Consider the following 11,216-nt stretch of genomic DNA (forward strand, 5'->3'; position numbering starts at 1 on the left):
TCCCATAGCTGAATTTTCAGTCAAACAATAGACAGGTCTACAAGATGAACAATAACTCTAGAAAGGTAGACACTTCTTAGAACAATCAACCATTCAAGGTCAAAAGGGCAGCATCTGCCCAAGGACAAAGTTCAGAAGGGAGGAAGGATTAGGAGAGAAGGAAGAATGGAAATGAGAAACAGGGAAAATGTGAGACAAATCATGTTATATTGAGGGGACCACAATCAATGACATGAAACAAAATTGTAAATTGTGTGTAAATTGTTGAATGGAAAACCAGTTTGCTCTGTAAGTTTACCCAAATCACAATAAAAGTTTTTTGTTTTTTTTTTTTTAAGAAAAGGTAATATCTGTGATTATTACATGCATATATGCTGTTACCTTCAAGTTAAATATTATTTGATCATTTTTAACTTTCATTTATTCACTTAATAAGTATCTATTGAGTGCTTCTCAGGTGTGAAGAAATGTCTATATCCTCATGGTTGTTCTCACTGGCTTTTATTCCTCCACTTGGTTTGATATTGTGGGGGAGGAATTTAATCAACATTATACTGATTCTATCTGCCACATCATTAATGAAACCTTAAATGGGCTAGAGCTTGCAGCAGGTCCCTGTGGCTACACAGCTTCCTCCTTTTAATCATTACGTTCTGTAGGAGATATTTCAACTGATTTTCTACCTGTAAGCTCAAGGCCAATACATTAAAATTAATTCAGTAGCACAATTACTGAAATAAGATATGTCATTACCACTTCATTCTCTCTATAAACTGTCTGATCGTGTATTTTTTCCAAAAAGTAATTTTTCAATTTAACTTTAATGGCACTTTATAAACTTCAATCAAATTTATCCTTGCTTTAACATAGTTACATTTGCTCCATGATTTTATTGAGAATCCTTGTGTATTTTTATTGCCCTCTCTTGTGCTGGTTCACATTTCTCCAAACTTTTAGGTGTGATAATCCTTTCAAATGTTTCTTACTCCTACAATCATTTTGGATAGAACCATTATTTCAAACAGTGCCCTGACCTTTATTTATTTCCATGCATTCATTCATTCAGTCGACACATAATAAAAGTTAAATTTTCTCTGCAGAAATACACACAGGAATAGGCATAGTCCTAGTAATAGGAATTACAGATATGATTTAGATAGCTCTGTCCTTGAAAAGCTAACAAATTAGTGCCAGAGATAGATTAGACACAAGACAGACAGATACCTCTATTATAATAAAGGCAAAGCAAAGTGTTTTTGTTGTCGTTAGGTGCTGTCAGTTTCAACTCATAGCAATTCTATGTACAACAGAACAAAACACTGCCTGGTCCTGTGTCACCCTCACATGCTCCAGCCCATCGTCGCAGACACTGCATCATCATCTTGTTAAGGATCTTCTCCTTTTTCACTGACCTTCTACTTTACCCAGCATGATACTTTGATCCTTTTCTCCAGGGACTGGTCCTGTCTAACAACACGACCAAACTATGAGATACAAAGTTTCACCATTCTTGCTTCTAAAGAGCATTCTGACAGTACAAGACAGATTTGTTCTTTCTTCTAGCAGTCCACAGTATATTCAATATTCTTCCCCAACACCACAAATCAAATGCATCAATTTTGTGGCCTTCCTTATTCGCTGTCCAGCTTACACTTGCATACGATGCTATTGGAATACCAGGCTTGAATCAGGCACATCTTAGTCTTCAAAGTGACATCTTTGCTCTTTAACATTTTAAAGAGGTCTTTTGCAGCAGATGTGCCCAATGCAATATGTCGTTTGATTTCTTTGACTGCTACTTCCATGGGTGTTGATTGTGGATCCAAGTGAAATGAGATCTTTGACAACGTCAGTCTTTTCTCCATTTACCATGATGTTGTTTATTGGTCCAGTTGTTAGTATGTTTATTGTTGTTGTTGTTGTTGTTGCTGTTTGCCGTCGAGTCGACCCCGACTCATAGCGACGCCTCCTTGGGTTTCTGAGGCAGTATCACTACAGAAGTAGGATTGCCCAATCTTCCTTCTGAGGAGTGGCTGGTGGGTTTGAACCGCCAGCCTTCTGGTTAGCAGTCAAGTGCTTTTAGCCACTATGCTACCAGAGCTCACTGGTACATGGAACAAAACTGAAAATCATAAAAAGACTAAACTTATTGGTCAGATAAAGACTATTGGAACCACCAAGACTATGGTCCTAGGTCCTCCTTCATATATGGAACTGAACTCACTCCCATAGCTGAATTTTCAGTCAAACAATAGACAGGTCTACAAGATGAACAATTACTCTAGAAAGGTAGACACTTCTTAGAACAATCAACCATTCAAGGTCAAAAGGGCAGCATCTGCCCAAGGACAAAGTTCAGAAGGGAGGAAGGATTAGGAGAGAAGGAAGAATGGTTATGTTTATTAGCTGAGGTATAATCCACACCGAAGGCTATAGTCTTTGATCTTCTTCGGTAAATGCTTCAAGTCTTCTTTACTTTCAGCAAGCAAAGTTGTGTCACCTGCATATTGAAGGTTGTTAGTGAGTCTTCCTCCAATCCTGATGGTAAATTCTTCTGCATATAGTTCAACTTCTTGGATTATTTGCTCAGCATACAGATTGAAAAAGTATGTGAAAGGACATAATCTTGATGCACACTTTTCTTGATTTCAAACCACACAATATCCTCTTGTTCTGTTAGAACTGTACAAGTCCCTGATGAGTACACTTAATTATTCTAGAATTCCCATTCTTCACAATGTCCTGTTAGGATCCACACAGTACAACACCTTTGCACAGTCTTTGCTTTCAGCCAAGATCCATCTTACATCAGCAATAATATCCCTTGTCCCACATCCTTTTCTGAATCTGACTTGAATTTCTGGCAGTTCCTGTCGATGTGCTGCTGCAACCATTTTTATATTATCTTCAGCAGAATCTTGTGTGTGATATTAATGATATGGTTCAGTGATTGCCACATTCTGTTGAATCACCTTTCTTTGGAATGGGCACATATGCAGATCTCTTCCAACTGATTGGCCAGGTAGCTATCATCCAAGTTTCTTGGTATAAACAAGTGAGTGCCTCCAGTACTGCATTCATTAAGGGAGAATAGGGAAAGAATCTACCAATCTTGATCCAAAAAAGGTTTCATGGAAGGGCTAGCATCTAAACAGTCTTGAATGTCAGTATAATTTGGGTAACCAATGATAAAGGAAAGGAGGGAATTCTAAATTTTAGGTCAGGATGAACAGGATGTTAAGGTGCAGAGTGTAACTGTATGATTTGTACTAGCCTGAGATGCCTTGGATATCAGTAAGTCACGTAAAAATAATTAAAAAGCAATCTTCAAAGTAGTTTTCAAGAAAATGCCAAGGCAAGGACAAGGGTGTGTTGCATTCATCATGCACAGCAGAACTTTGTATTATCTTTTTTCTTCATTTCTCTCTTGAATCTTCCACATGAATGGCCATGTATGGCAGCTGCTCCCAGATTCTTTTCTTCTCCCATGCTCTAAAGCCTTTTAAATAGCTTCCTAACACAGGCTATGTACATGTTTTTGTCTCCTCTGCCTCTTTTTCTAGCTATAGTTTTTCTTCTCTTGTTCTTTCCAATGAAAATCCATCTAGCTTAGATTCTCCAGTCTGTCATTCACCCATTACCCTTACCTATTTTATAAAGGCTTAGGAGCCAATTAGGGAAAAGAGAACGCTCCCTGATAGGCTGAAAGAGGAGAGATGCCAAAGATACATTTATGTTTATAATGTTTTCCTCTTATATTTGAAAAATAACAAGTATGCTTTGCTTATGTTTTTCCTTACTGAAGGCAGAAAATCAAGAAATCATTTTATATAGATAGACAATATGGACTATGCAAAGATCTAGTAGGAGATGAGACTGGGAAAGTAGCCATATGAGCTAATACATATTGAGCATTCACTATGTGCCATGCAGTATTTATCTTTGAAGGCCTTGCTGGGCAGTATGAACTTTATTCCCCACCTCTTGGAAGATTTGTGATTAGAAGAAAGAGATGTTCACATTATACTTTAAGATCTACCTGTAAGATTAATCCCCATAAAATGGATTGGATGGAGGCAAAAATGAGAGGCAGGAATACCAATGAAGAAGCTTAAAAGTCTAGTTAAGAAGTGCTCAGGATCTTTCATATTAGGCTTTTCTGTCTGTAAGGAAGAGAGGCTTAATATATAAGGCCATTTTAATATATAATGTTTGTTGAAAGAAAATGCAAAGATTGTGACAAGAACTAGACCTGAGCACCCTCAGGATTCAAGACAGCTTGGAGGATGGGTGACTCCATCTTTCTCTCTCATGGTCTCTCCCCAACAACTCCTTATGCCTGCCCCACTCTCCTTTTGGGCTAGAAGGCTCATCCTCTCTTTAGTTGCACATCCCAACCACAGAGGAAACCTCTCAAGAAGATTCAATTAATTAAATTACCCCTCTAGCCAACCTCAAGGAGCCCTGGTAGCACAACAGTTAAATGCCAACGAAAAGGCTGGCATTTCAAATCCAGTCGTCATCTCCATAGGAGAAAGACCTGGTGATCTGCTTCCATAAAGATTACAGCCAAGAAAACCCTATGGGGTGGTTCTACTCTGTCACATGGGTTGCTGTGAGTCAAAAATTGACTTAACGGCACCCAACAATAACATAGGTGTCCAGAGTCAGCAGCCTCTTTGTACAAAGAACAGCTGATCACTCCTTCCTTGAATAGTGGGCTATAGTTTGGACAATTGGATAAAGTCAGTATCATAATTAATAATTCTACTGGTACTATGTTTGGAGAAGAGGTAATAATGAGTTTTATCTTAGGCCAAAATCAATTCCATTAAGTACCATTCCTCATTATGTCATAGCTAGCACTAAAACCTTGATCAAGTCACTAATCTTCTCTATCCTTAATTGTTCCATCATTCAAATGACCATGAAAGTAACAAGACTTTAAAATAGCACTTCAAATTACTAGCCACATTTAGTTAACATGAGGTTTCACTTTTGTGCGGCTTCTGGTAAACTGAAAATAATACCTCATATGCATAATTCCAGTTTGCAAATCAAGTTCACATCCATTTGACTTGACCCTCACAAGAACCCCTTATGGTAGGTAAGACAGATATCATTACCTCCATTTTTCTAAAATTCAGAGAGGTCACATGACTTATTCAATGTCACAAAGCTATCAAGTGACAAAGCCAAGTACTTGAACTTTCATCTTCAACCCCCAATTCCAATGTGTTTCTCCTCTTGCTGCATCTCACAAAAGGAATTGCATATGGCAGATATGTTGTAGACATTAAAATTGTTGTTTTCCTGCGCTTCTTAGCTCTTATTTTTTTTTTTTTATGTCTCTCCTGTTCTTCTAAATTTCTAATTACAGAGGTCTCTGATTGACTTTTATCAATGAAAGGTTTGGTTGAAAAGTTCCAAGACTTCCCTTGGCATTGATCCTTGTTTCCTGAATTGCAGGGAAGCACTCCATCACAGTCACCACTCTTACCTCAGCTGGGAACATCGGGGAGGATGGAATCCTGAGCTGCAGTTTTGAACCTGATATCAAACTTTCTGATATTGTGATACAGTGGCTGAAGGAAGGTGTTATGGGCTTGGTCCATGAGTTCAAAGAAGGAAAAGATGATCTGTCAGACCAGGATGAAATGTTCAGAGGCCGGACAGCAGTGTTTACTGATCAAGTGATAGTTGGCAATGCCTCTCTGAGGCTGAAAAACGTGCAACTCACAGATGCTGGCACATACAAATGTTTTATCATCACTTCTAAGGGCAAGGGGAATGCTAACTTGGAGTATAAAACTGGAGGTAAGTTACTGTTGGGGAAAGAAAAATCATCAAAAGATATTTGAGTCTAAAGAGTAGGAACTGCTGATGAAATATTGTGTTATATTCATATGCTAGACAAAGACCTTCCCAATTCTGTTAGCAGCCATCCTTGCCTTTTATGTCTAAGATCCCACTTGCCCCAAAAGTAGCCCACTATAATATTAGGAGGAGTCCCTAGGTGGCACAATCAGTTAGGTGCTTAACTACCTGCTGTAAGGTTGGCACTTCAAGCCTACTCAAAGGCACCTCAGAAGACAGGCCTGACAATCTGCTTCTGAAAGGTCACAGCCTTAAAAGCCCTATAGAACAGTTCTACTATGCACTCATGGCATTGCCATGAATCAGAATCAACTCAACAGCAACTAACAACAACAAACAATAATATCAGGTCTTAAAATCTTTTGTTCTGGGCTCTAGCCTCTTTGGAGGTATAGTCCCTGAAATATTTTGTCAAGACAAATATAGCTTCCTTTATGTAGGCCCCTGCTATTGCTAATAACAGAAGCTCATAATTTGGCTTGGGACTTTGCTATGCTAAGTAGGCCCTAACCCAAGTCTAAAGAAGTACCTCTAGGGATTCATGACAGTGGAGACCATTCAAATAGAAGCTCAAAGAGAACTAACCAAAACAAATTATTGATATATCAATTCATTAATCCTCTTCCAAGAAAATCAGCTCTTCCTTACCAACCCACTTCAACACATGTCTTCTGTATTTATATACAAAAGAATCAGCTAGATACTGTGAGGGATACAAAGATGATTAATAAAATGAAGATGATTGTTCCTCCCCTTGCAGAGCTTATAGTGTAAAACCTACAGAGTTGAAGGTCAAAGTAGATATAAGAAAACTATGTCATTACCTATAATAATTGGTAAAGTGTAACAAACGTCTTAAGAGAAATAATATAAAAAGAGTGACTCAGGAATTCAGAGCAAGAGAAGGATCACATCCCAAAGCATAGGGAGGGAGAGGATAAGAAAGCTCCCAGAGAGAAATAACACTTGAGAGGAATCTTAAAGGATAGGCAGAAAGTCTCCTAGATTAAGCTGGCCAACACAGTTGGTTCTTGACTCCTCATAACATGTGTAGTGTAATCTACACAGATCTACAGTCAGTCCTGGGCAAATGCAGTGGCTTGAGCAAGCCAACCTCTCCCCATCTGTCAAGAGAAGCTTGTATGTTGGTATGATACTTAACAAGTTTCAGTGGAACTTCCAGACTAAGACTAGGAATAAAAGCCTGGTAACCTACTTCTAAGGAGCTCTGGTGACATAGTGAGTAAGGCATTTGACTGCTAACTAGAAGGTTCAAACCCACCAGCTGCTCAACAGAAGGAAGATGGGGTGATCTAGTTCCATAAAGATTTACAGCCTTGGAAACCCGATGGAGGTTGCTATGAGTTGGAATCAACTCAATGGCAGTGGGTTTTTTTTTTTTTTTTTTTTTTTTTTTTGGTTTAATCTACTTCTGAGAATCAGCCAATGAAAACCCTGTGGATCACAATGGTCTAGTCCATAACTAATCATGGAGCTGGTACAGGACCAAGCAGCATTTCATTCCATTGAGCATAGAGGTGCCACTGAGTCGGGGGCCAACACCATGGCAGCTAACAACAGCAACAACAACAAAGTGAGAATTAATGGGGTCATGTCAAAGACACACAGGTGCCAACTGAAAGAGCTTCCAATGGCAAAGCCGGAATAATGTGAGCAACAAAGTAACATAATACTGAATTATAATTCAAAGTATAAAGTAAATATATATGAGTGGATAATGATATAAATAAATGTGGGAGAAGAGACAAATCTTCCTTACAGAAGAACCCAAAATAATTTATGTAGATATCTTCCCTTCTAGGAGGGAGAACTCAGTATCCCTGTCCACTGTCTGATGGTAGGCTAGACTTAGTAAAGAAGAAACTTGGCAAATACTACCTTGGCCAGATAATTAAGGTTAATATCATCAGTGTTAAGTCATATTGGTAGCAGATGCCCTCCGATATGATGTAATAAAAAGGGTACTTCACCTCTATGGTCTTCCTCCCCAAAACTCACAACCCTAGTTAATATCTTGCAAATTGTGGAACATTCTACAAAATGTTCTGATCAATCCTTTCAAAACTGTCAAAGTCATGAAAAACACACAAAGACTGAGAAAGTATCACAGACCAGAGGAGCCTGAGGAGACATGACAACTAAATGCAGTGTGGCATCTTGGATAGGGTCCTAAACAGAAAAAGGACATTAGTGTAAAACTGGTGCAATCCAAATAAAATATGGAGTTTAGGAATAGTAATGAACCAATTACAGTTTCTCAGTTTTGTCTAACATCTCTCTCTCTCTCTCTCTCACTGCTGTCAAGTTGGATCTGACTCATAACAACCCCTCCTCCTTGGGTTTCCGAGGTGGTATTACTATGGAAGTAGATTGCCCAACCTTCCTTCCGAGGAGTGGCTCTTGGGTTTGAACCACCAGCCTTCTGGTTAGTAGTCAAATGCCTTAGGTACTACACCACCAGATGTTAAATATTAGGGTAAACTGGGTAATGCATACATAGGAACTCTTTGTATTCAATCTTACAACCTTTCTTTAATCTAAAATTGTTCCAAAATAAAAAGTTTATTTTAAAAAATGGGGGTAATAATAGATATTCCTAAGACTATTTTAAGGATCAAATAAAATAATGTCTGGGGGGTAGTCCCCAGTACTTGGCATTAAGAACACTCTGCACAAGTGGTAGTTCATTGTCATGTATACTTGGTTTCCCATATCATCTCCCAGAGCTTGTTCTCTGCCTCCTCCAAGCATGAGTCTTGTCTCCTCTGCTAGAATGCAGGGTCATCAAGATCAACCCTAGGGCTTTTCTTTCATCACTCACTCAGCACCAGTACAATCCTGGGCAAAACAAGATGCTAAATAAATAAATAAATGGTCATTGTAGGAGGAGTTGCTATGAGTCAGATATGACTTGACGGCAGTGTGTTTGGTGTTTGATTTTGTAGCATAATAAGCATTTTATAGTTAGCAGTCCACAAGTCTCTGTCTGCCTAGACATAGCAGAAAGCTAGTCTTAATTTCAAAATGCAGTTACCTCCCCAGTGAGAATTATCTTAGTAGAGGAAATTAAATGCCTGTCTCTATTCCTGGATGCCAAGCAGCCAAATCCCTGTGATGACAAGGTTTGTGTGTGGGAATTTCTGTGGGTGACAAGTGAATGCTGTTTCTTTCTTCTCCTTCCTTCCTCCCCACTCTATAACTTTATCTTCCTGTCAGAAAATTACATAAAACCTAGGAGATTGCAGAGGTCTCTGGGAAAATGCCCAATTGCCCTTAGTGATAAACTTTGTTGTGATCACCAGAGCTTCTTTTACTTTAGAAAATTATCTATTGTAATAATAATATACCTAGAACTTAGGTACCTGAGTTCTCTTGGCCAAAGGGTTGTGATGCATGGCAGTACAGTGAGCAAATCATTATTTGCATTTACAACACAATGGACTATACACAAAGAGCCCCCTGGGGAAGCACTGAGTCACCTCAATGGTGAAAATAAATATTTTTGTTTTTAAGATCCAACATTTTAAAAGTTATATCATCTTATCTGTCTAAACTCATTATCTTCTCTTTTTGACATTTGACCCTGCAGCCTTCAGCATCCCAGAGGTGAATGTGGACTCTAATGCCAGTTCAGAGAGCTTGCGGTGTGAGGCCCCCAGATGGTTCCCTCAGCCCACAGTGGTCTGGGCATCCCAAGTTGACCAGGGAGCCAACTTCTCAGAATTCTCCAATACCAGCTTTGAGCTGAACTCTGAGAATGTGACCATGAAGGTGGTGTCTGTGCTCTATAACGTCACGATCAACAACACATACTCTTGTATGATTGAGAATGACATTGCCAAAGCCACAGGGGATATCAAAGTGACAGGTGGGTTCTTCCACACTTTTTGTACAGATTTATTGGGCAACAGAATCAAATCTAAACCAAAATCTAATTTCTTTACCAGATATATTATGTACTAGGGCACAAAAAGCAGTAAAGTTCTCTTCACCAAGACCTTGATCACAATTCCATTTGGAATCGCATTATGTAAAGGGAAGCCTAACATAAAACAATATTTATGGCATATAGATTAAAGATAGCAATTAGAGTTCATCTGGTATGCCTTTTGATTGGCAGCAGTTTCCTGGAGGGTAGTTTTAGGATTAAAAGGCCCTGTCTGATTTAAGAACTGTGTTGGCGTAGCAGTGGGAAATGCTGATTACTTGGCATTTTTTATATATTCAGCTGGTGGTCTACATCCCAAGCCCACCAAAACCGATTTGGATCTAGCCTGACTTTGAGAATGCTTTGCATCTAAAGACTGGAGGTCTTTGCATCTAAAAACTGGAGGTCCTAGAGTGTGGTTAAGTTTTATTACCCTCATGAGGCTGACAACTGATCCCACTAATACTGCCCCAGGATTAGTCAGAAAGCTCTAGGTTGAACTGGCCTCCCAGGCTGTGAAGACAAGGACTGAGAGGCCCATCAGCCTTGTTTCCCTGCAGTGCTTTAGCACATACAAAGCCTAGGCTTGAGGTAGTGCCAAGAAACTTCATGAACTGAATTATGACCTTTAAGACCATTTCTCCTAAGACGTAGATTGATACTGTAATAGAAGGAATATTTCAGAACTGTTGTCTATATCAAGAATAGTATCAGGTAGAATACCTTGCACACTGCTGGTACCCTGTAAATGTTTGCTGAATTTAACTAAATAAGTCATATTCTTAGCAGCTTATATATTTTAACTTAAAATTATACGTATGAAAGAGAACTCTTCCACCATCTTGAGGAACAAATTGGTAACTGTACTAGTTACGGCTTAGTTACTCATTACAGAAAACTCACTCAAATAAGTGTAACTAACAAGATAACTTATTTAGAAGGTACTGTAATGTTTACTAGAATCAAGGACAGAGAGCATACAGAAAATTTGGATTCAGGAAAAACTGGAACCAGGACTTAAATTTCATTGGGATTCTTTGTTTCTTACTTCTGATTTATTCTCTCCTGCTTCAGAATAAGAAATTCTGGTGGTGTAGTGCCTAAGGCAGTTGACCGTTAACCAGAAGGTTGGTGATTCAAACCCACCAGCCACTCTGTGGAAAGAAGATGGTGCAATCTACTTCTGTAAAGATTTACCAACTCAGTACATGGGCAGTACAGACAACAAATATGAACCCTTTTGCATATACAGTACTGAGTTGTCAGTGAAAGCAAACATGGGTATAGGGACGGATAGATAGGTGAACAAGCTAAACAATTAGGTATGTCTAAATGGAGAGTGTATCCAAGATCATATATAGGGTTGGCAGACAATGGGCCTATAAGTTCA

The 11,216-nt window shown here is 38.9% G+C and overlaps 1 protein-coding gene across 1 annotated transcript in view; it reads left to right on the forward strand.

Moving 5' to 3' along the window:
- Positions 1-467: 467 nt before the first annotated feature.
- The window catches only part of VTCN1 (V-set domain containing T cell activation inhibitor 1), a 15,078-nt gene continuing 4,329 nt past the window's right edge, over positions 468-11,216 (forward strand). The window contains 3 exon segments of the mRNA XM_042782056.1: positions 468-570; positions 5,437-5,817; positions 9,488-9,766. Of these exon segments, the coding sequence (XP_042637990.1) occupies positions 468-570; positions 5,437-5,817; positions 9,488-9,766 (763 nt within the window).

This window comes from Orycteropus afer, unplaced genomic scaffold (genome assembly GCF_000298275.1).
Source record: "Orycteropus afer afer isolate SDZICR_OR568_19922 unplaced genomic scaffold, OryAfe1.0 scaffold00010, whole genome shotgun sequence".
Lineage (NCBI taxonomy): Eukaryota > Metazoa > Chordata > Mammalia > Tubulidentata > Orycteropodidae > Orycteropus > Orycteropus afer.